Source organism: Rhinolophus hipposideros (genome assembly GCF_964194185.1).
Source record: "Rhinolophus hipposideros genome assembly, chromosome: 8".
In the NCBI taxonomy this organism is placed as follows: Eukaryota; Metazoa; Chordata; class Mammalia; order Chiroptera; family Rhinolophidae; genus Rhinolophus; species Rhinolophus hipposideros.
The window spans coordinates 61,200,633-61,227,016 of record NC_138054.1 but is presented as its reverse complement, the minus strand read 5'-3'; the positions used below and the strand labels follow the sequence as shown (position 1 = coordinate 61,227,016).

At 46.0% G+C, this 26,384-nt stretch overlaps 1 protein-coding gene across 3 annotated transcripts in view; it reads right to left on the bottom strand.

Annotated features, from left to right (window-relative positions):
- Window positions 1–26,384, bottom strand: part of AGBL4 (AGBL carboxypeptidase 4) — a 1,079,895-nt gene that overhangs the window by 103,348 nt on the left and 950,163 nt on the right. For all 3 annotated transcript variants that reach the window (XM_081055075.1, XM_081055074.1, XM_081055076.1), the window contains 2 exons: window positions 20,943–21,032; window positions 10,491–10,605 (listed from right to left, as the gene is read on the bottom strand). In XM_081055075.1, coding sequence (XP_080911201.1) covers window positions 10,491–10,605; window positions 20,943–21,032 — 205 coding nt within the window. The remainder of the gene's footprint in view (window positions 1–10,490; window positions 10,606–20,942; window positions 21,033–26,384) is intronic.

The window sequence follows — 26,384 nt, the reverse complement described above, 5'->3', positions numbered from 1 at the left end:
GGTGGTGATGGAAGGAGGGGTAGGAATTTCCATACAGCTTACAACAATTCTAAAAGCCAGTCACCAACCAGAAGGCACCCAAGACTTCATATAACCCAATCCCCACAGATGGGGAAAGTCGGGACAAGGTCACACTTCTACATAAGAGTGGAGTTGGAAGCCCATTACCGATTGGAAGAAAAATGGATTATGTTTCTCTGTATAAGAACACTGACAAGAAATAAAAAGAACCATTTTGACAGGCCGGAGGGGACACATTTTCTGAAGGAGTACACTGGCCCTTAGGGCTAGGAATTGGCTATTTCAACTTTTTAAGTGAAAAAAGGCAGAGGAAACACAAAGGGGATGAGAAGTCCTTTAGGTCTTCACAAGATGTGGGAGCTGACAGAACCCCTGCCCACCTGGTCTGAGAAGTGGTATAGATTGCGAGAGTGGACTCAGGAGCCACGCTGCCTGGGTAAGATCCTGGCTCGGCCATGTATCAACTGTGTGGCTTAATCTCTCTGAGCCTCAGCACTGATCTGCAAAATGTGGATTTCACCTACCTCAGAGGGTTGTTTTGAGGATTAAATGAGATCAGCCATGTACAATGCTGGGGACACTGCCAAGTTTGATATAAATGCTACACACATGGTAGCTGGTCTTATGGTTTGATCTTGGTATGACCCCAGGGGTCCTCCACAATCTGGTCCCCACTTATTTCTCTAGCTTCTTATACCACGTCCCCGATCTGTACATCGCAAGGATTGTATAAGTCTTACGAGCTAATTGTAAAGGGGACCCTGTCTTATGGGCCGATGTAGTTCCTCCAAGTCTCAAGGCTTGTCAGGCCTGGGCTGGAAGTCAGCCTCCACCTGCTCTCTGAGCTGGGGCCTTTGTGCCAGGTGTCATCCTACACTGTGGGCAGCAGCCCTGACCATTTGTCATTCCCCAAGGCTCCTGGCTCCTTACATACCTCAGGGCTTACAAGCCTCAGGGCTGAGCACTTGGGCTTCATCCGAGTCAGCTCCTTGGTTTTGACGCCTGGATCTCCTATGATCATGGGACCGTGAATAAATGATTTAACCTCTTTTCATGCTTCAGTTTCTTTGTAAATGAGGATAATACAAGAATCTACCTCGTAGGTTCATGGGATTGTTCGAACATATCTCCCATTGCTTTCAATCCTACTGGGGAGTTTTAGTCCCCAGGAGTAGAAAAAAATGGCTCTTCTTCTCCATCCCTCTGCTTCCTCTTCCTGAGGGAGGGGCTGGAACTTATCTGATTGGTCAATTTGAGAAAAGGAGCAGAGCCTGTTGAGCCTAGCCCCTCCTGCCATGGATTGTTTAGATCTGTACGGAGGGTACATTCTGGCCTCCTTTCTGCTACGTGGTGTGTCTTCTGGGAAGTAGCTCACTTCTGCTCTATTTGTGGCTGGTTGAAGGAGCGGAATTTGGGGGTAAGGTAAAAGAAGGCCAATTTTAGTCCCAGATATAAGCCATGCCTTCCAAATCTTGCTTTGATTAACAATAAAGTTAATACTTTGACGTCTATCTTTCTGATCCCTGTATCTCTTTCAAAATTAGCAGAAGTAGGATGAGAGTGGGAGTGGGACAATGATCAGTTACCATCCCTACACCTCCAGTTGGAATAATAGTTATAAAACACTTAGAACAGGACCTGGCAGCTGGTATAAGTTCAATGAATGTTTGTGTTATTATCTTCACTGTTGTTATTCAACATTACGATCCCTTTGCTTTAGAATGTGTTGCCATTCTCTTCCCCTGACTGACTCCTACTCATCCTTTAAGACTCATCTTACATACTGTGTTTCCCCAAAAATAAGACCAGTCTTATATTAAGGTTTGCTCCAAAAGATGCATGAGGGCATATGTTCAGGGGATGTCCTCCTGAAAAATCATGCTAGGGCTTCTTTTCCGGTGAAGTCTTATTTTCAGGGTCACACGGTATCATCTCCTCCATGAAGGCAAAGCCCATCTCAGATCCCCAGTGCCTGGCACAAAGTATGTGCTGGGTGAACGTTTGAGGAAAGGAAAGAAGGGAGGGAGGTAGGAGGGATTGAAAAAAAGAAGAGGGCAAAGAAACCCTACATTTGGTTGAAAGGCTACTTAAGCAGAGGCAGAGTGCTAGCAAAGGGCGGGTGTGAACTAGAGTGGGCCACTTCAGGGCACTGGAAAGGGCCCAGGAAGGCAAGAGAACTGCTGGAGGGTGGTGGTGTCGGACGGGGGCAAGGTGGACGGTGGGAGATGGAGCCAGAAAGGAATTCCAGGATGCTGAACATGCCTTGAGTACCAAGCAAAAGAGTTTAGGTTCCCCATAATCAATGGGCAACCATGAAAAGACCACATAGAGAACTGACACGATTCAAGTCGTAGTTTAGGAACTACCTGAAACCAGAAATGATGAAGTTCTTGATTCTATCACAGTGTTTCGCTCCTCCAGACTCCCCAGCCACTAATTCTGGGTTACTGTCTCCTCTGAGGCCTGTCCTCACTGTAGAGCCAATTATTAAAATCAACTTGCTATGAACTCTAACTTTGAAATGCTATTCAGCTGCTTGCAGAGACAGAGATGGGGAGCTGCCTCCACAGACATCTAGCCATCTGGCCTTTCCTGCAGAACCTGACTGGGAAGCTCATTTGAATAATTGGTTTTGGCGGTGTGCACTTGTGGGTTAGACACCTGATTACACTGCCAGCCCCAGCGTCCTTTCAGCCGCCATAGAAACATCACTCAGGTTACATAAAGCAGGAGAGAATCTCAGGGAGGTAAGGCTTTGTCTGGCCCCTGCTGTCACTCATGCTTCATCTGGACTATGTGTCTCACTCACTGTGTGACCTTGAGCTAGTTAGTTAGCCTCTCTGTGGCTTGGTTTCTTCTTTGCTCAAAGGGGAAGAGTGGCTCCTGCTCTGCCTATGCCATAGTCTTCTTGTAAGTCTCTAAGAGAAGATCAGGGAGTCGTGACTTAGCAGAAATGCAAGTGGAAAAATGTAGGTTGAGGAGAGTTCAGTGTCAGACAGCAATGTGCATGTGGGCAGTATGGTCCTCAGAATTAGGCTTGCAATGGTCCCTTCCTACTCGTATTGCATTAACTAGCTCTGGAACTTGAGGGTGTTACCTTACCTACCTACGCCTCAGTTTCCTCATTTGCAAAATGAGAATAATGATGGAGTTGTTCAAAGAATTAAGTGAAACAATACATGCAAAATGCTTAGAATAGTGCTGGGCCCAGAAAGCTCACTGGCTGTTAGCTACTCACCAGCACTATTAATATTGCCATTGTCATCATCATCATCATCATCATCATCATAGCTGTTCCGTCCTGGACACCAAGCCTCAAAGACAGACAACGACAAACATCTGGAGTATGTTCGGAGGACAGCAGGAAGGGTGGGGAGAGGAATGGATTTCAGATTTCATAGAGAAAGTTGGAAGGCTTTGGGAATCTTCAGCCTGGTGAACAGGAGTGGTTGGAGTGAGCGGGGAGGAGTGAGGGCACATTCCTCAAACAGCTAAAGGCTACTGTGTAAACAGTGGACTGAACCTGAGTAATCTTTTGGGAGGAAGAAGCAGACGCAATGGGCTGGCCGGTTTCGCCTGAATATAAACACTCTCTAATGGTCAGAGCTGGCATCAGAACAACATGCGCTTTGAGAGGGAGAGTCTCACCCAGACCTGGCCTGAGGTGGACAAGCAGGAGGGCCATGGCTGTCACTTAGGGATGCTTTTGAGGGGATCCCTGCCCTCGGCAGGGCACTGGACTAGATGTCTTTAAGCTCCTTTCTCTCACTACGGCTGATGATGCTGATAGAAGCACTAAGGAGGGTGGGCTTGCAATGGTCCCTTGGGGTAGGGAAGGAGGCACAGTGAGAAGAGGCTGGCAAACCTTTCTGGGAGGTATACTTGCAGTGGATCTTTGTTTTCCATTTCTAGCATGATGAAAAATACACAGTTTTTATGCTGTCAAAGAACAAAGGATATTGACATGCATTTTATATAGCTAATTTTTTGTTCTATTTTGAACAGTTTTAAATGTTTCCTCATTTGGATGCTGACATGGGCAAGATTGGCCATTTATAATGTCTGCGTGCATGTGTGTGTGTGTGTGTGTGTGTGTGTGTGTGTGAGAGTGTGTGTGTTGGAAATCTCTCTCCTGGTGTTTCACCCTCTGCCATGCTTAATGATATTTTGCTATGCAAATCTCTCTTTATCTCCCTTTTATGTCTGATGAACTCCTGTATATCCTCCATCTTTCAAAAGCCCTCAGAAGGAAGCTCTCACTCTTTCAGGAGCAGTGTAGCAGGGGGTTAATTCTGCAGCAGGCTGAGATTGGCCTGCTTGGGTTGTTAAACCCACTCTGACCCTTTCTGCTGAGGAACCAAGGGCAAGTTTCTTGGTGCCGCTGTGCCTCAATTGCCTTCTCTATTTAAAATGGGGCTGTAATACTACGTCCATCTTAGGGCTGCTGAGAGGGTTAAATGTGATGATATGTACTGGGGGGTGCCAAAAAAATGTATACAAGTGGACACTTCGTTCAACGTTGCTCAAGCAGCAGTTCGCCATAATCAGAAGTGTCTGGACGCTGATGGTCACTTTGAGTACCTCTCATAATTGTAGAAATCAAACGTAACTTGTATTCATCTTTTGTTATCGGTATATATTGAGTATTACAATTTGTATATTTTTCCTTTCTAAAAATGTGTATACATTTTTTTGGCACCCTCTGTATGTAATAAAGTATAGTTTATAGGCATTTAGACATTAGCTTGTATTCTATCTAGGCCTCCATAGCCTGCCTCTCTCTCTCTCTCTCTCTCTCTCTCTCTCTCTCTCTCTCTCACACACACACACACACACACACACACCTCTACCACAAACACAGGGCTTCTTATTGAGAAGGGCTGCCTCTGATTTCCATCTGCTTCCCTAAGGCCCAATACAGGGCCTGACATTCAGCAGGTCCTCAGCAAACCTTAGATAAGTTGGATTTACTGCAGTCGAGCATTCTTTGCTATGTGAGGAGTGCCAGGGCCAAGAGACATAATGAGGATTGGGTCGGCAGATTGTAGCAGCACCACCATCTCCACTGTGGGGTCTGCTGTGGAATGCTATAAAGCTGTATTATTTCTGCACCACCCGTGGAGGCCTGTTCCTCTCCCCCACCTCCACACTTCCAAGAAGTACTGAGGTTTCCTGAAGATGAGAAATTTCACAGCATCTTTCTATCTTTTGGGTAACTGTGTATTTTATGATGACTAATAGGCAATTACTATGGTAATATTGCAATTCAGCATGTGTGAGGTTTGGGAAATGAGAAATTATGGGTAACTACTTTGGACTCATTTCTATGGTAACAAAAAGTAATTGTCATTAAATACCAGTTATACTGAGGCTGTACCTGGTAATTATAGATTTTTATGCCCAGAAACATAAATAAAACCAATAAATGTATTCAAAGGTCTATGACTGTTTACTTATACGTGGCTCCATGGAATACACAGCGACAAGCACCTAATTAAGAAATGCAAACCCAACGCAGAGTTTCATATTGTCATATGGAGATGGAGAGTCTGTTTTTCAAATCCAAGGCAACTTGTGTATTAGCCACACTCAGAAACAAACACAGTGGGGTACAGGTGGGGCAGGGGCTGTCTTCTCTGCAAAGGAAGTGCCGAGGAAGAAGAGATGGTGGAGAGAGCATGCAAACGCTGCTGTGCGTGTGGGCGGCCATGCCCACTGCTGGGCACTGAGAATTGCCAGGGGCTTCTACACTGACTCGGCCCATCACCCCCCAACCTAATACCTTCCAACTAAGAGCTGCGTGCTCTAAGAGCTTCTTGGCTCTACAGTATCTGGAGTTATAGCATTCATCCATAAGGACCGCTAGGCCCCAGAACTCTACAAAGATTCTCACATTGCATCAGTCGTCCTGCCACTCTTATTTTTTTTTATTATGGTAAAATACACATAACATAAAATTTACCACTGCAATCATTTTTAAGTATACAGGTCAGTGGTATTAAGTACATTCTTAATGTCATTCTACCATCACTACCATCCATCTTCAAAACTTTTCATCAGGACGAAGTGTCATCCTGACATCGGGGCTGCCGTACCACAAGGTGAGCACCCCACCTCCACCCAGCCACCTCCCCCCGCACCATCCCCAACTCGGGTTCTGGCATGGGGCCTGCCCAGCACCACTGCCCCACCCTGGGTGGGCCAAGGGGAGGCTCTTGGGCCCTGTGCTGCAGGAGGTGGGGCAGGCCCAGGCCAGGCAGGTTCTGGGTTCTGTGCCTGTTCCTTGCGGCTCGGGGGCTGCCTGTCTGCAACGCCAGGACCAACTCAGGGCCTGGGGTGGACCCAAGCATAGGTGGACTGCTCCCTCAGGGCCCAGAAGTGGGCGGAGGCTGTGCTCTGACCGGCATTTCAACGTGTGCGTGTCACCCGCCAGACATGTTCCACCACTGCCAGGTGGGTCCGACGTGCCCCCCAACTGCCACGGAGCCACATCTGTCACAGGCAGCCCAGTAAACAATAGGTCCCCATTCTCCCCTCCACTCAGCCTGTGGCCACCACCGTTCTGCTATCTGTCTCTGTGATTTTGATCTCTCTGTATGATAGCTAATCTATACTGGGGGCTGTAGCCTTGTTCCACAGCATAATGACTAAACACTGCTGTTGGGTTTATGTATTAATTTAGATATTACATATCAAAGGCCCATTCTGTGCCAGGTACCGTGCCAGGCTTGGGGGTACAGGTAGACCAAGTCCTGACTTCATAGAGTTTACAGTCTACAGGTGGAGCTAGCCATTAAACAAAGTCACGTAGATGAACACAGGATTGCTAATGGGGGCAAACGCTATGAAAGGACAGTACAGTGTGCTCCAAAAGAGTATAATGGGAAACCTACTTTATATTGGAGACTCTGGGAAGGACTTTCTGTGAATTGGCGTTACACCTCAGACCCGAACTGAAGAAAAAGGCCAGAGTAATTGGAGTGTAGTAAGGGACACAGTGCGTCATTGCCCTGTGTCTTTACTATACGCCATAATATCATTGTTGTCTGCTGTTACGTCACCTAACGATTACAGATGGCTACTGCAGAGTACTCTCTAGGTGCTTGTGTACACTTTAGTGTAGGACCTTCAACTTCCTTCTGTAAGCCATGGTCTGCTAGAATATAGTTAGCGAATGCTGCTGCTCTTTAACATAAAGAGCATCATCTATCATGGTTTAGCTGCCACCTTTTGCAATTAAATGCTAGAATGTACCTTGTCAAGTTTACTATAAATACAATAGTACAGATACTTGTATTTTATTAACTATAAGCTTTGAATGATCAACTCACCTGACTGTTCTAGACTGAATGACATGTTTCTTTAATATAGAAGAAGAAGAAGCAGGGGAACAAAGAAGGGGAGAGGGAAGGGAGGACGAGGAGCGAAGAGGAAGAAAAACGTAGAGGAGAAGAGGTTCCCCGAGGGCCCGCCTGACTCTAGTTTTTCACACAGGGTCTGGCCTATCATATGCAGTCTGTAGGGGAGTGTAGGGCGGCAGGGAGCATGAGCAACCTGGGCTCAGACAGCCCTGCATCCTTGCCCGCTCTTCACAGGCCACAGGACCTAGGGCAGATTAGTTCACTTCCCTGAGGCTTGAGAGACTGCACATCCTGGTGGGATGTTGAGAGAGTGAATCAGAGAGCATGAGAGAGGCCCGTTTCAGTGAGGTGACCAGTTCCCGGGAGGTCTGACTCTGTGTACAAGTTTCCTCGCTCACTCCCCACCCACTCTCCTTTTTCCTTTGTGCTTCTCACCTACCCTCCCTCCCTCCCACCTGTCCTCTTGTCCTCAAGCCAATTTGAGAAGATTTGTATTATTTGCGAGCAGAGAAAGCTTAAGAAAGGCCCTCCTTCACAGAGAGACCGTGAGGATTAAGTGTGGGGGTGATGGACATGGTGCTGGGTGGGCGAGCAGAATCCTTGCAATGGTATTTCCCATGATGTATTATGACCCTAACCCCACTGGGGGAGGGACGGGGGGTGGAGAGGAGGGGGAACAAGCTCCACAGCGAAAGGATTCCTTGATGTTTAATTTTGGGAAACACTGAATACTTTATTTCCCCTCTTTAGATTCCTGCTTATTAGCATATTCAAACTTGAAAAATCTTATTGCAAAAAAAAAAAAATGTTTAACTTTGCCTAGCTCTGTATTTCCCAAACTCACTTGAATTCCAAATTCTTTTTCCCCCCATACTGCCTTGGTAAGTCCCAGCAAACCATGGAAATACTGCCGTAGACAGTATACAGTGGCTCTGGGAGGGGCTGGCCTAAGGACCTCTAAGGCACCTTGAAGCTCTGAATTCTGAGTCTTTATGATTATTTTCCACATTCTCCAAATCTGTAGTAGTGAATTCCATGATTGATAGGCTCTTTGTTGCTCCTCAGAGCTGTTTTAGCAACAGGATTAATGCCTGTGGTTAGAGATTTTTCTCCAGCTCTCATAATGAGAATCACGTCTTCTCACTAGGAGAAGATTGGGGGCTTAAACTTCTATACAGAACCATTTCTGAGGGCTACAGCTCTTTTACCCTGAAATCCAAAATCACAAAATCTGGAGTTTGAAGACATAAAAAAGTGTCTAGTTCCCCATCACTACCCTACTGACCATCTGAAACCCTGAGGGGGGAGGCATTTTGGCCACGGTCACAGACCTTTTTTCTAACTCATCATCCCTGAATGCAGACGAGGGCATAAATATGTATGTAAAGTGGACAGTATTGACCTCTTTCTGACCACTGCCGCTCTTGTAATTAAGCAGAAATGTTAACATAAATCAAATGGTCTTTCCACCACCATTATCACTCGCAGCGCATTCTGTCCAGGGAAGGTAGAAAAGCATTGCTCTCGAGTCTGCAGCAAGCCATAAAACCTGCCAGCGGTAATAAACCATCACTTGAGCCAATTAAGAGAGGAAGCCAAACTGTCTTTAATTAAGGCATCGTGCACCCCATGGGCTCTCTCTAACTCACATCCAGGGGGATGAGGAAGCCCCTCTGGACCCAACTGCCATGCTCTTGAAAAGCAGTAAACCAACTCTGTTTAAAATGGACCTGGCTGGCATCAGACAAGCTGGGTTCTGGTCTGAGTTCTGCCACTCCCCTTGGGCAAGTCTCATCTCATCTCTGGGCCTCAGTTTCTTCATCAGTAAAGTCCTAGCTTTTCGTCGTTCATATTCATCAAACACTTTTTGAACCTCTACTGTGTGCTGATCCCTGCTGCTAGGCACTGGGGTAGATACTACAATCCTCAAGGCTCAGCCCCTGCCCTCTGGTGGCTTGAGGCCCAGTGCAGCCGTGCAACACACAAAACTGGTTCAATAACCCGTCTGGTGGGAGCTCAGAGAAGGTATTGACCAATTCTGCTTGGAGGTTTGGGGAGTGTTTTCCAGAAGGAGGGGCACAAGCTGAGTCGTGAAGAGCGGTTAGTAAGATGAAGACGGGAAGGGGAAGTTCTGGGCAGAGGGGAGCCTTTATAAAGGTAAGGGATCAGAGACAAACAGGACACATCTAGGGAACGAGGCTTTGTTCAGTGTGGCTAAAACCACAGTTCTAAGAGTGGAGGGTAGGAGGTCAGACAGGAGGGTGGGAAGTGAGCGTGGTGGACAGAGGGGCACCAGGTCATCCAGAGGGTCGCATACGAAGCTGAGGAGTTTCAATGTTTTCTCAAGCATTGTGGGACTAAGCAACAAAGCTGGATAATTTGGACAGGGAGGGTAGACAGTCAATGATTTACTGGCTGTGTGACTGGGTAAGTCAGTTGCCTCAACTGTGAAATAAGGGTAATAACACTCACTGAGAGGATCAAAGGTCTTTTGGCAGAGGGTCTCCTGAGCAATGGAATTTTAGGCTGTAGTTACGGTGCTACCAGGAGAAAGAGAATTCAAGACATGAGTGTATGAGTAAGTGTGGGGCTACTGGTATGCCAAAACTAAAGGGAAACACTGTCAGATAATCTGCCACATTCCATCATTAATGACCTCCAAGAAGAAACAGAGAAATGAAACAGTAATCATTATAACCACCATAAGATATTTTGCAAAGCACATTCATCCCCACCATTTCTTGTGATGCTCACAAGTGCCCTGCCAGGTAAGTTATTATTGTCTTCATTATGCAACAGAAACTGAGCGTTTGAGGGAACGTCAATTCCCCAAGGTTACATAGGAAATAGGTGCCAAAACTGGTATTAGGCCTCCTGATTCCTGGTCCAGCAAGCTGCCCAGAAAACTCCATCAAGTGACCTCAGATGGTGGTGCATGAAATAGCCTAGCCTCTTTAGTCACATTCTCAAGAGTCAGGGTAAAACTTCCTCTAATGAACTCATAAGTAGTCTGAATATTCTTCCTCAAATATATACCCCATTTTTCTTGTTTCCATACCACCATTTTCTGACTGCCAGCTTCCAAGCATTCTCCCCATTCTCCCTCACCTGTAATTGCCCAGGTAGACTCCATCTGGGTTGAGCATTGGTGCAATCTTGAAGACCAGGTGCTCCCGTAGGACACGGGCAATCGGGTGCTGGCTTATAAGGAAGTCAATGATCCCTAGGGAAAGAGAAGCGCTTGGGTTAACCTCACAGTGTTTCAAGAAGGAGGGAGCACATTTTTCTCAGCTTGGAAACAACGAGAGCCAAGTAAGTGATTTGGGGTGTATGTTGTTAGCCACAGTAGATGTATGGCTATGGATTAGGGGCTGCCCAGGGAATTTCATAAATACATGTTTCTAAGAGATAGCTCAAGACATAATATTGAAGCCCATGGGTAGGAGGGAGGGAGCGTTTCCTGTGGAGAGTACAGGGGGAGTGTCCAAGAAAAGACAGCATTTAAACTGTGCATCAGAGGGCCCACAGGGTTTTGACAGACAGAGATGGGGGAGGAGCAGGATAAGCTGAACAATAAATTAAGAGATGCTCTCTAATGGACACACTGTTAGCTAAAAGCTGACATTGGATTGGCGGCTATGGAGTTGAAGACCTTAGGGACCTACAGGTAAATCCTCATGTTGCTGGTGGGCACACGAGGAAGCAGAGAGGAGAAGGAATGAGACTCAAGTCACAGGAGAAGGAGGTTTCTTCACTGTTCCCCAACTCTGCTTCTTTCCCCCACTTTGGGCGCCCTCTGTTCCCAGACCCCAGTGCTGATGCCCTCTCTGCTTGGCACTGACACCAATACACTTTGCTTCCAAGTCACCAGATTTAGAAAAGTTGAATTTTCCTTGCTTCTCCTCCCATAGTAAGGCAGTCCCAAGTCCCCTGGTTGAAGTTAGTTAATCTGCCCCTCATCTCCATCCCTCTGCCTCTCTTCTACTCTAGGCCACCATCACATCTGGCCTGGATGACAAAACCACACCTGGCTTGGTGACAGCAAGCACCTTTGGAATACGGTCTCATCACTACAGCCAGAGGGATCTTCCAAAAGCACAAATCTGACCCTGCCACTCCCCTCCTTGATATCCTGATACCCTTCTGGTGGTGGCCTGCATATCGCTACAGGAGAGTGGGTGAAAAAACAAACTCTGAGCCCTTGCCTTTTCCGTCCTCTTCTCCATGTTTCTACTGCTTCATTGAAGACCTGAAAACAATGGGCAAAATGGTGCTCTGGCATTCCATGAAATGCTAGAAAGTAATAGGAGAGTACAAAACCCTCCCAAAATGTAGACGGGGAACGCCTTTCCTGTTGGAGAGAGCAGGAAAGGCCTCAAGGAGAAAGAAACTTCCGAGCTGGGCCCTAAAAGATAAGTAAGCTTTGTTGTCACAAATGTTCCTATATCATCTTTCCTTAACGCCGAATATCTCGAGAGAATAATGCTAAGTGAAACAAGTCAGACAGAAAAAGCAGAGAACCCTATGATTTCACTGATATGTGGTATATAAACCAAAAAGAACAAGACAAACAAATGAGAAACAAAAACTCATAGACACAGACAATAATTTAGTGGTTACCAGAGGGTAAGGGGGTGGGGGGTGGTTGATGAGGGTAAAGGGGATCAAATATATGGTGATGGAAGGAGAACTGACTCTGGGTGGTGAACACACAATGGGATTTATAGACGATGTAATACAGAATTGTACACCTGAAATCTATGTAAATTTACTAACAATTGTCACCCCAATAAATTTAATTTAAAAAAAACAAAAAAGATAAGTAAGCTTTGATAGGAGGAAGGCGGCAGGGTAACTAAGAACAATCCACACACCCAGTGGCAAGCACTTAGGTCTTGGAATGATAAACCTCCAGGGCACATTCCAGAGCTGCTGTGACCAGTGAGGGATATCTCAGGCTTTTTCATTAAGCCAAAGCTGACAATTCATGAGCAGCCAAAAGCCAGTTGGACATCATTTACTTCTCGGCTGATGTGGCAGTAGACCAGATTCCCTAATTTATTTGTTGGTCTTCATATTAAAGCTGCAGTTTGCCAGTAAACAAGCAGGGAGGGTAATGATGCCAGGCGCCCTTGTTAGGGGCTAATAATTGCTTAATCTGTCCACTAATTGACCCCAGCTCCCAGGGTGTCCCTTCATCAAGGAGCCAGCCTGAGCTCAGGGCCTGGCCACGCTGCCTCAGAGAATGGTTTCTGGAAATGGAGTAGCTCATTGTGATCCATCCTCCTTCACAGATGAACAGATTAATTGGACTGCCAATTAGGCAGCTAATAAAAGGATGAGAGAAAACAAAGCCAGACGACAGGCTGCAGTGACCCAGAGCTCCCACTCTCAGAGTGAGGGTGAGGAAGGAGAGGAGAGGTTTTAGACTCATCTTTTGGCTTGAGGTCAGATGCAGTTCAACAAGGACCATTCCCATTGATCAGGAAGTGGGGAGGAACTCTTTCGCTTTGTTTTGGAGGGGAGGATGGTAAGTGGAGAGGCACAGGAGGAGAAGGTAAGAGTAGAAGGGAAATGCCATCCCTGGCCATGGGCCAAAAGCATTGCATGGACCGAGGCGGCAGAAAGAACATGGACGTGGGGACCTGTATTCGAATCCTAACTGGTGGTTACCTAGAGAAGTCACTAGCTTTCTCTGACTGGTTTTTTCATCTTGATACAAGGATAATAATACATAATCTGGAAGACTGCTGTGTGACGGGGTTAGAATGCCTGTATTTTAATTGCCTGACACAACACCTGAAAATTGTGATGTGCTTTAAGCAACTCACTTAAATCAAAGCTTGAAAGACAATGGGGGTAATGAAAAACAGAATGGATTTGGGCAGTAGGAGCTGGGGTCTGTGAAATTTACTAACTACAGGATTTGGGAACGAGGACAATACTGAATTGGAGAAGCCCACAAACCAGCAGTCAGAGAACCTGGGTTCCAGTTTTGGCTCACTGACCTTTTGACTCAGTGACCTTTAGAAAGCCTCTGGGCCTACTCTCTACTTTAAAATTAGGAGAAAGAACTCAGTCGTTCTCCAGGATGTATCCCCTCACTGAGAATCCATGATTCCCTCTATTTTCTTCCTCTCTCCCAAAGCAGAAGAATCCTCCTCTGTCAAGTGAGGAGAACAATCTCCCTCCTGCTGGGATGTAATCAGCCTCCCCTAAGATCAGTCTCTGTCCCTTTTAGTAAACAAATTTGCAGTTCTTTCCTTTCAGTTGCTTTCATCAGGAAGGTGGGAGAAAGCAGAATGACAGGAAGGCTGGGGGCTGCAGAGCCTGGAGGAGAAGAAAGACGTGCTGGAGGATTTGAAAGTACAGCTGGGCAGCAGAGATCACTACGCTGAGCTGACCTTGCCCAGGCAAACCACAACTGAACACTCTTGTTATTTCTCCCCGTGTATTTGGTTCAGGGCAGGGCACACAGCAGGCGCCTCATAAACACCCATTGGTAGACTGGCCCCAGGAATTCATTTGACTTTGAAAATCATGGGGTTACTTGAAAGGATAATCACTTGTTCTATAAACATTCACGCAAGGCCCACGTCATGAGCTTGGCGTCCAAGACAAAGAAGAGGCTCCTAACGGTACAGGGGTGCCTGGTAGGAAAACAACTCCCCCTCTACAGACTGGCCAAGGCCCTGGCGGGAACAGCACAGGGAGCCGTGAGAACCCAGCCGGGGCTCGGGAAGGGGCATAGTGAACAGAGACACAAGGCCAACTGGCATGAGCCAGATGAAAGGGTGCCAGGAGAAGGGGTTCCAGGCTGGGGAATTTCTACACAAAGGCTGGGAGGCGAGAAAGAAGACGGCCTCTTTACTGACAGAGAGCTCTTCAGTTCTACGGGGCACAGCTTCTGTGTTTCAAGGCACAGACTCTGAAACTGGACTCTCTGGGTTTGGTGACCTGAGTGGCCTTCACCTCTCAGTTCCTCAGGTGCTTCCTCAGTTCCCAAGGAAAGAATAAGTGTTACTGGTGGGTTATTGTGAGGATCTCCAGGAGTGAATAGAAGCAAATGGTCTGGCTCACAGCAAGTACATTCTGTGTTGTTTTAATCATTGTTATTACTTGGTTTGGCTGAAGGTGTGGGGTTGGGAGGATGCTGAGAGAGAAGCAAGGGAGGTAAACGGGGACTTGCTGGTCCAGCTGAAGAATATGAGGGCACAGGAGCCATTGCAAAGCACACTGTCAGATCTGCACGTGGGAGAGCTCCCCCTGGCTGTCGTGTGGAATGTGGGTGGGAGTCAGTAGTAATGGAAGGATGGCGTGTCCTGAAGGCTGAGGGGGTGCAGGTGGGAGGCAGACGTGGCAGAGAGCCAGCAAATATACAGAGACTGCAGTCAGGTACTAGGGTCCAACACGGTGGTGACCTGCAGGGGCTGTGCAGTGACCGGGGCCCAGACAGTCATGAGGGTGCAGCGGAGGGAGGCCAGCAGTGTGGGTAGATGGTGACACCCAGGATAAGGTGTTTGTCTACCACCCCCCAACACCATCACTCCTTGCTGAAATCATGCAATTTGGGGGAAAGAGGACCCCACATGACAGATGAAGTGTCTGGTGCCTGGCAGAATGGGGCCTCCAAATGGAAACGGAGGTCAGTAATAGGAAAATAAGGAAAGTTACTTTTCCCGTACCTCTGAGTTTTGGGGACTGCATCTGCTGTTCAAATCTGTCTCTCCCCCAGGCTGTAAGGCTCCAGAGGACAGGGACAGGTCTGCCTTTGCCACTATTTTGTCAGTACCTAGCTCCGTGCCGGCCAAGCCCCGTCCTCAGTAGACACGAGAGCCATGAATGAAGAAAGATGGACCACTGCTGAGTACTCGATGTCATTAGCTGGACTGACCTGTAATTCCACTGGCTCCGTTTTACAGATAAGGAAAGAAAATCATGGTGCAGACATCACTTGCTGAGGGTCGTACAGGGACCTAGATGGGATTCAGACCCAGTTCTACTGGTTTCCAAGTGGTGCTCTTTCCATTAAGGCAAGATGGGAAGAGTGAGGAGTCTGTGTGCATGTGATCTGCAGAGTGATTTGCACGTATGCCTGCATGATTTTCTCTCTAGGGAGTTCTGTGTATGCTTTATTGTTGCTGTTCTCTGCTAAATGGCAGAGTACAGCAGTGGGAAGAGCCCAGACTTGAAGTAAGACCGTTGGGTTCTCTGCTGGTCCCCAGTAGGGGTCACATGACAGTAGCCTCTGCCGACCTGGGACCAGGCCCCTGTCTTCCCTCAGCCAAGCCCAGGGGACCCAAATTCGGAACCACAGGGAGTCTGGCACTGAGTGGCCTGAAGTTCAGAGTCTAAGGTCTCACCTTCCCACCCTGACTGTCCATTTCACAGATGAGAGACAGAGGCTTGAGGAGGTGAAATGCCCAGGAGAACTCCTCAGTGGACCTAATGTGCTTATGTGAGGCTGTTTGGGATAGAGACAGAGAAGAGGGAGAATAACTGAGGCATAGAGGTGGGAGGAAAACAGAGTGGGGGAGGGGAGGGAAGAAGGGGCAAAGGGCACCACTTCACTGAGAGGAAATATTAGGCTGTGCTGATCCTGGTGGCTGTGAGTGCCTGGTATGTGTGTGTGTGTGTGTGTGTGTGTGTGTGTGTGTTCCCTTCCCTCCTCCTCTTACCCACTAAGGATAACGTGAGGGTGAGCTCCCTGAGAGAAGGACAGCTCTGTCACCACACCATAGTCCAGGCCCTGGTGGGGCTCAGGCTGGGGGACAGGAAACCTGAGTCTCGTCCCCACTCTACCACTAACTTGCCAGGTGACGTTCCCTTGGCTTGAGTCCCTTGGCTTTTCTGATGAGTAGGGCTGAGAGCTGCCCAATGACCTGTCAGGATCACTGTGGAAGAGTGAAGAGAGAAGAGAGTGGGCAGGACATGGTTGTACCTACATGTGCCTGAGGCTGCAGTGAGCACAGACATACGTCACCTCATTTAAGCCCTCACAGCAGTTTCTTGAGGACCATACTGCTGTCCCCATTTTGCAGATGGAGAAACTGAGGCTTTGAGAGTTGAGGACTTGCTGAAGGTTCTCCAGATAGAAGGTGGAAGTGGCAGGACTCAAACTCAGGCCTGCCAGAGTCCAAAGCCTCTGCTATGCCCACTGCCCCATGCTGCCCTTCAGAGGGGATAAGCCTTGCCCACAGTATCATTCCATAAATGTAGGTTTAATTAATTCAGTTATGAAGGATCTGAATTACAAAGGCAGCTTTAATGAAAGAGCAGTCCCTGGACTAGGAGGAAGACCTGAGGTCTAGTTCTGGCCAAAGTTCTGACGTGCAGTATGGTCTTCACTGTACGTAAATGAGGACGGTTCATAGAACGGCTCTCAGGAAGCTGACGAGGAAGCAGGGGAGTCGCATGGTGTAGACGTCACACACCTGGGTTTGGCTTCACAGTAAGGATCAGAGGCACCGTACCTGGCATCTGCAAAATACTCAATTAGTGCTATCTCTTTCCCTACTAAGAACACGAGTTTAGTGCTTACTGTACTCCAGATACTGTCCTAAATGTTTTATGAATATTAATTCAATCTTCATAACAACCCTCTGAGGCAGGATTCCTATTATAATTTCCCTTTCGAGGTTAAGGAACGGAGGCCCGGAAGTGTTATGGGCCATCCCCAAGGTCGTGCTGTACTAAGTGGAGTGCTGGGACCCAATGCCAGGCAGTGCGGCTCCAGAGACTGCTAAACACACTGCGTGACAGGGCAAAGTCGAGCTCATCGTAGCTGAGAATTGGCTGTCCCATCTCCAAGTGGAGCCTTGAGGAAATCAAAGCTCTGCCTCCCTTAAGGATACTCGCTATCAGAGCTCTGCGATGATGTCGTCACTCTACTCCCACCAGCAGATGTGTCAGCAGCTCTGCAGAGACAGCCTTCGCCCCAGCCTGATGGGGACACAGTCTGCTCCCCTGTCAAGGTCACTGAATCAGTTACTGGGGAAGAAGTTAACAGAACCGAAGTTACCTCAGCCATCCCTCCAGGCCTTGGGACATCCTGCCTTCCCCACAAGGTGGGCAGGGGTGGGGATCCAGCTGAGGGGAAGAAAGCCCAGCTGAGCCCTGCGGGGCTGTGGTCCCCGCTGACGCCACGGGGCTAAGATCCTTGGAAAAGGCTGTGTCTCAGTCTCTCTTTGGCAAAGATGCCTGCCTTAAGTTGGCTCAAGGAAGGAGGAATTGTGTGTCTCAAGGGATAGTTAGAGATAGGGAAAGAGGATGGCAGGATTGAGGAGGTGGATCTCAGGCCTTATCTGCTGCAAATTAGCTATGTGACCTTAGGTAAGCTACTCTACTTCTCTGAGCCTCTATATCCTCTTTTGTAGAATGCACATCAGTTATGGGTAGCCAAGGCTCTGTGTTTTTTCCAGGCATGAAGCTTAGTCTTCTAACATTTCCCGCCCCTGAGTGGGGCAGAACAGCATGTACAGAGACTTGGAAGATGCCCATTCAAAGCCCCCTTTCTGCTATTTATTGGCTGTGTGACCTTTCTGAACTCAGATTTAGCATCCCAGAGCCAACACAACATGTGTTTCTCAAAACAGCCCCATGAGATAAACAATAAAATCCCCATTTTATAGATGTGGAAAGTGATAATCGAAGACCCAGCCCTAGGCCTAAAATAGCTCATGGTTTAAATGGGAAGAAACAAATATATCTCAAATACATAACAAGTCAGGGCAATAAAGATGACCATCAGACAATCCACAATATGGGCACAAAGCAGGGCCCTGGAGAAGGTGGGCAGGGGGCCCACAGAGGATATCTGAAATGAACTTTGGGGATGAGAGATGTTTGCCAGGTGGCAAGGAGCCACAGGCAGAGTAGCAGCACATTCAAAGGCCCAGTGCTGAAGAGAAGATTGTCCATTTAGGGATTAAGTTGTGTGTGGCTGGGGATATAATAAGGCTGAGGCCAGACAACTGAGCAAGAGCCAGATCATGAAGGGATGTGAATGTCATGCCACGGGGTTGGGAGTTTATCTTGGGAAGGTCGTGGGAAAGCGTTGGAAGGCTCTGCCAAGGAGCACACCCTGATTGAAAGCCTACAGGACCACAATGAGTCTATCAACTCAGCACCATCGGATTCCTTTCTGATAAAGCAGGGTCAAGAGCGACAGCACCTGAGCTCTACTCACCTTCTCTACGCCTCATGCCTTCTCTGTAAAATGGGATGGTGGCCCTGCCCCCTCTCTACTGCCCACACAGGAGGTCGGCACGGGAGTTTGAGCTCTCACAGATGAAAGTATTGATGGTAAGGCTACTGCCTTTTTACAAACAAGGACAAAATAGTTGCATCTGATCAGCTGGGGGAACAGGTCTGCTGCCAAGTTTAGTAACTGACAGATGGCTTCAAGGAAAGGGGTTGGTAAAACCAGGAGGGACCTGGAAAGAGGCTATTGCAAGGACAGTGCTGGGAGAAAGAGCCCGGAAGTGAGAATGCCAAGGAGTAAGCTAAGGTGACTGGAGTGAGGAGCTGGGACGCCTGAGCTGTGCCTCTTCTGAGCTGCTTGGTTCTGGGCAATCTCTTTTCCCCCGGGAAACTGTCTCCTCACCTGAAACGGGGAGGCAGTCATGCCTGTCGCAGTGCTGGCAGAATACGAGTGGGGAAAATGAAGCTCATTTGTTTGCATCATGCCTTATAGTTTACAAAGCAGATTACCTGCTTCATCTTCTCAGAGTCCCATGAGGAGGGAGAAGATATCTGTTGAGTGCCTTCTGTGTGCCAGGCACAGGAGTGGGTGTTTGTTTACATTCATCTCATGCCAGCTTCATCTCAGCCTTCAGATAGATATTGTTACCCTAATGTATTTTACATCTGAGGAAACCGAAGTCCCACTGATAGGAACTGGCAGAGATAATATTTGACCTCACGATCATCAGATGACAAATCACCAGATATTTCCATGGCAGCACGCTACCTCCCTCACGTTATATAACCTGTTTTTTTTTCATATCTCTTTGACCTCCTAGTCATTTTGAGACTAAAATGAGATAAATGACTTAACTTCTCCAAACTGCAGTTTTCTCCTATGTAAAAATAGCGTTAATATTAGTTCCTATGACATTGAAAAACTAATGCGATTAAATTAAATCAAATTATAAAAATAAATCATTAAAATAAAGTACGTCAAGTACTTAGAACAGTGCTTGGCACATACATAGTATTATGTATTTCATATATTATACACCCACGAGACAATTGAAAAAGGCAAAAGTACTGGCAAGATTGTGGGAGGGTAGGAACTCTTATACATCCCTTGTGGCAGTGAAAACACCTAGTAAAGTGAACACGCACCCATTTTATGACCCAGCAGTTATAGTCCATGGTTAAAAACCCTAGAAAAAACTTTCCACATGTGCACAAGGTGACATGTATAAGAGGATTTGTAAACACTGCAAACAACTTAATTGTCTATCTTCAGGAGAATAGATGGGTAAGTTGAGGTACAGACAAACATGGAGTAGAAACAAGTGAACTACAACTAATTTCACCAACCTGGGCATTGGGTGAAAACAAGCATCAATGCATGTAGAATAATACCATTTTTATAAAGTTAAAAACCATGCAAAGCTAAAAAATACATTGGTTAAGAATACCTACATGTATAGTAAAACTGTTAAAAAAGACACATTAAATTCAAGCTAATGGTTGTTTGTGTCAGAGGGAAGGTAAAAATGAGAACAAAGGACTTTAAAGAAATGGACAATATTCTGTTTCTTAAATTGAGCATTCGTTAAATTATTATTAAGTTGATGCAAAAGTCATTGCAGTTTAAAAGGTTAAAAATAACTGCGAAAACCACAATTACTTTTGCACCAACTTAATATTTATATATTATTTATTGAATATATTTATATTGCTGACTGGTACATATATGCATGCATGTATTCATTATATATTGCTGATTAATTAAATATATTTTATATAAATTAAATATTTAATAATAAATAAAATGTAATTATACAGAGATATATTCGAGAAGAGAAATTATGTCATATTTACCTCTGGTTGTCTGATACCAACCATGCTTCTTTGCTCATGGTAGGTATTTCAAAAGTTGTTAAGTGAATGATTGAATAAATGAGTGTAAGATAATTTTTGGTCATTACTTCTGCAGCTCACGGCCTGTCCTTCTACCAACATGTACATTGGCCCGGGGCCAGATATGTTATTGTTATAAACCACTGGAAGCAAGTAAAACAAAGCTAGAGAGTGTAGGTGACTCTGTATGGCTCATCTTCAACATAGCACATGTAAGAGGACTTCATCCGGCTGACCTATTCATTTACACATCCATCCAGTCCTTTATCCATTCATCCATCCATACATGTAGTCAATATCTAGTGAAAATAAATCCTAGTGGAGATCAAGCGTAATCTCTTTAGAAGTGAAGGAAATTCCCGCCCAAGATCATGATTATGTTACACACTGTCCCAGAGCCCATCACAGTGCCCCAGTTGGATGTGAGGGATAAGCACAGGGTGCCCATGAGATCCTGCAACTCACCTTGGCACACAAATGAAGAGGGTGTTTCCCCTGGGTGGACTCGTCCTGTGATGAATATCACCTTCTGCTCTGCCCCTTCCCGAAGATTGTCTGTAAGATAAAATGAAAGAAGGTTTCTTAGGAGGGTGGGGAAAGCTGAGACTAGCGGTTGGTATATGGGACTCGGGGGCAGGGAATGGGTTGGGTGCTTCACATTTCTCTCTTAAATCATTGGGTTAGACTATTTAGGCCCAGTCACTGCTGACTAATTAATTACGTCCCTGGTTACTCAATATTAAGAGACTATATCCCATTTCTCGGTGCAACTGACCATATTACTATTATAGTCATCTTAATAGGTCATGAGTGAAATTAAATCCCAGATCCACTGGCTATGACCCTAGTCAAGTTGTGTATACATTCTGAGTTTTAATTTGCTGATCTATAAATGTGGATAATACTGTCTACTGCTAGGGGTGTTGTAATACTAAACAAGCTTACATATTGCCCAGTACACAGTAAATATTTAGTCAATGATAGAGTAAAGAAGCTAGTATTTATATTAGTAATAGTAGCAGCTGTCATTTATTAGCTCCTTTGGTGTCAGCCACATTATACACATTATTTATACTCCTTACAGAAACATGTACATTAATACTCCTTTTTAGAGAGGCAGAGACGGAGTCTCAGAGAGGTTATATATCTTGTTCAAGAGCACACATATAATAAGTGGTGGGAGAAGGAAGAAATGGCCAGGGAGCTGTGGCCTGCACAGTTCTCAGGGCTCACACAGGACTAGGAATCATTTGAATTTCCACCGTTTGAATTCCTTCACTCATCATCATTCAGGGCACTCAGTGGGGAACCCAGAAGGGCCATGCCTTAGTGGTGGGGCTAAACTACTCTAGCCTAACAAAGTTTAAACATCTCAAGAGGATCAAACTGAACAAAAGAAACTTAACTGACTGCTATATAAAGCCCAACTCTCTTTAAAGGAAGACAACAAAATCCAGAGATTCAACAATATGTAATTCACAAAATCCAGCATCCAATAATAATTATTAGACATGCAAAGAAGTAGGAAAATATGACCCAAAATCAGAGCCCAAGCTCTTGCTGCCGTTACCAAAGTCTTACTTTTATAATAGAATATAGCTACTGTGCAAAGATATTGTTAGACAAAAGCTATAACCAAGAGTGACATTCCCAGAAAGGAGGGGCAGGATGAGGGTACTTGGCCATGGGCAGAGAAAACACTGATTGACGCAGAACAAAGACCTGAAGTGAATTCAGAAATGAACATTGAGAGAAGGTGAATTACAGTAATCCATCTATGAGCGAGGATGATCTGGAGAGAGAGGACAGTTAGAAATGATGAATAGGATTTCAGGTTATTTTGAATGTGATTCATGATCCCCACTTTTGATACACTAATATCAAAGACTAAACAACAACAAAAAAAGTTTATTAAGCCTGGTTCTAAGGGCTTGGAACTTGCTTGGTCTATTGGGGTGATCAGTAGAGGCTGAGGTTACTACTTCCCTAATAATAGGTCTCTGAAAGGCAGCAAGATGTAAATGGAGTCAATATGTTTCTGAGAACTCACTGTGTGCTCAGCTGTATGTTAGGCGCCATTAGGAACAAAGGGAGAGAGACGAGCTTCACCTTTTACGAAGAAGTTATGGTTTAAAAGAGAACATAGAGACCTGAATGTTTCCCAGACTGAATAAAGCTGTGACTTTCAAGTGAGAAACTGAGACTTTCACCGCATATATTTAATGTCTTTCCCAGGACCCTGCATGGAGTAGGTACTCAAGAACTGGCTGTTGAATTAATATATAAAAAACACTCATATAGGTCATGGTTTACAAAGAAATTTAGACACATTTTATCTTATTTACATTTCATCATGCCTCTGTGAGGTGGACAACATTAACCCCATTTTACAGGTGAGGGAACTGAGGCTCACAGGCGGAAGGGACATGCCCAAGGTCATGCAGCCAGCAGTGGTCGAATCAAGTCCCAGTACCCCTTTCACCATCCTGTCTCCTGGATCCTATCAACAATATAAGATTCTACATCCACTGTATTTCCATCTATAACATACACAAAAGAATTTGGTGTCATCCCTTATTGCTGATGGAAGTCGAACTATTGTCATAGTATTTACATTGCTTTTTCATTTAAAAAAAATGCCACCAAACCTTTTTGAAAAACACTGTCTACCATCGATGCCATCTATCTCAGCAGCCCAGAAATGATGAATGGCTGTACCAGGGCCCACTGCGAAGCCTACCTTTGTGGTTGTCTCCTCTGACCCAGTAGCAACTCAATTGCATTCAACGTTTCTGCTGACCACAGGAAAATGCAAAATGGGCTTTCTATTTGCACACTAATTTTACTGAGCCCCTGCGTCTTCATAAAATGATAACGTGGGGCTAATAAAAATCGAGCATTCCGGGTGCTAATATAAGCAAATGTTGATGCAGGCAGGTAACAAACTGCTTTGTCATTTAGGAGGCTGTAAAAGAGCATTATAATCATCTTTAGGCTAAATGGATGGGTTGCCTTTGCTTAGCTTTTAGCTTTCGTTTGCAAAATCAATTTAAGGTAATGTTGTAGCTCTGAGGTGGTGTGACATGGGACCCCCCCCCCCTTTTTCTGTCACCGAATCCCCAGACTTGTGCAAAGCCAATTAAACATATTCTTGCTGGAAGCAGCAGGGAGGATGAAGGAAGTATGCTTGAACAAAGCCAGTGTGGAGAAGAAGCTGAACTATGAGACCAAGAACAACCCATAAGGGATGGTAAACCTGGAGACTCATGGATGGAGTCAGTCAAGGGTACAAAGGTACATTCAAGTGGAACCAGTACAGCCGTACCAGGCTCCCCAGTTCCCAGAAGGTGTTTGACGTTAAATGTGCTTGTGGAATACCCCAACACACATACACACATGGTCGTTATATCCCTCTATCATCCACTATGTCCTATTCGTAAAATATTTGTTAAACACCTATTCAGTGGGCAGGCACTAGCTATTATTATCTTCATTTCACAGAAAAGCAAGGGTAGGAGACATTAAGTGACACGCCCTAGCCCTCCCAGCTAGTGACTGGCAGAGCCTAAACCTCTACATGCCGTCTGACTCCGCGACCTGTGTTAACCTCTACACAATTCTGCCTCTTGCAAAGGAGGATGATAATACTATCCAGTTACAGTAGCAGTTAAATGTTTATTCAGTATTTACTCTGTGCCATGCACTATATATATATGATCTTATTTAATTTTCACAGCAACCCAGTGAAATAGCTACTATTCTTACCCCCTATTTCATACATTAGAAAATTGAGATCCAGAAAGGTTAAATGGCTTGTCTAAATATGTATAAGTAGCAAATGTGCGAGCCAGGATTAAACCTAGGTCTTTATGAATCTCAAATGTATGCTCTTAACCACTATGTCATATTATCTCCTGGAGATTAAATAGGGTCCACATGGTTGTTTAAAAAATATATCCACAAATTCTTTCTTCATCTCCTCCCTTCAAGAGGTGGAGCTGAACTCCCCACCCCTTCAGTGTGGGCTAGACTGAGAGAGACGTGCTCTAACAAAAAGAATACTCTAGAAGTGTTGGTACATCACTTTTGAGATTAGGCTATAAAGAGACTGGTTTCCATGTGAATTCTCTCTCTGTCTCTCTGTCTCTCTCTGTCTCTCTCTCTCTCTCTGTGTGTGTCTCTCTCTTTCTCTTTCTCTCAGAATCCAGCTGCCAAAACATGAGGGCACTCAGGTAGCCTGTGGAGAGACCCACCTGGTGAGGAACTGAAGAATGCAAATAACAGCCAAGAGGAACCGAGGCCAGCCCGAACCACATGAGTGAGTTTGGAAGGGGACCCTCTAGTTCCAGATGACGAAGGCCCTGGCTGACAGCTTACTGCAACCTCATGAGAGACCCTGAGCCAAACCCCCCCAGGTAAGCTGCTCCCACATTCCTGACCCAAAGAAACTGAGAGATAATAAATGTTTGTTGCTTTAAGATGGATTCTAGAAAAGCCTGTCAGGTAGCAGTAGATAACTAATTGATCCCCCTGGAGATAACTACACTTCCCCTAGTTGATGCATAAAACTTAAAGTTGGCATCTTACCTCCTGATGGCAGCCTGAGTGAGGACGAGAGCCACAACCTTGGTGCCAAGAGGAAGAGCCTCAAATGACCTGGTCACTTATCAGTGGACCTGTGGTTGGTGAAGGTATTAGAAGATGCCAAGAGGCCCCCGAGAGCAAAAATCTCCAAGACATTTATATTATTGGTTTTGTTGCCCTATCTCTCCTGACAATAACTTGTCATGGAGAGTGAGGCATGATTACGTGATTACGTGATTTTTTACATCTAAGCCTTTTTCGTTTTCTTGCCTTCATGGCCCCTGAAGGCATCACAAAGTCAAACATCATATTGGTTTCTAAACCAGACCAGTTGCAGTCCCCAGGGCCCAAACAGGTCCACACCGCTACTCAGCTGGAGAAAAAGAGATCCTGGTAGCAATAACAGCATTGTTAGCTGCTATCTGCTCGAGGGCTCGCTCAGGACTAGAATAGCCTTGTCACTGGTCTCCCTGTATTGGCACCATCCTTGCCAGTCCATCCTCTACCTGGCTCCAAAGTGGAATGTCTAAAATGCAAATGGTAGCGTACCACTCCCTCTGCTTATAACCCTGCTGCAGCAACCTGCGGTCCTCTGGGCAAGTCCCGCCCCCTGCTCCTAACATCCCTCCTCTCTGGTATCTGGTGGGCACTCACCTCTCCACCCCCTTTCACAGACCCCTGCCTCAGCTAATGCTTGGCAGCTCCATAAACATGGTCTCCTGTACCTGCACGTGTGGGCGTGTGCTTTTCTCTCTGCCTGGAATGCCAGCCCCTATCTTGTCTGTCGGGTTTACTCCTACTCAGCCTTCCAGACTCTGCTCATATCTGCCTCTGCTGAGAAGGGCCTTGGAGGAAACTAACACTCATCCAGGACTTGTCCTTGGCCCATCTTGGCGTTCATATAATGTTGCACTGTGTCTGATTTCATCAGCACAATAATTCTGCAGGTTCCCTTACAAAATTTGTCATGTGGAAGGTAACCTAAGGATATCACTCTGTAGTTGATACTGACGAGAAAGAGGGATCAGCAGCTGTGAATTATAGCGAGAACATACTCAAGATGCAAAATTTCTTGCATATAATTTTAAGAGAAAATGTAAGTTTAGGAGGCCTCAGTAGAGCTTTCTTGGGGGCAGTGGGGAACCAGTGAATGTGTTGGAGTAGAGATGAGACTTGAAAGCACAGACATCCAGGCTGGCTCAGCTAAGGGGACTGAGGGTGCAACCAACAGGAAGGGGGAGCTGGCTGTGGGACACTGAACAGGACACTGGTCCCTGGGTTTCTTCTACCCTGAGGGGATCAAACGGAAAGCCTGCAGATGGA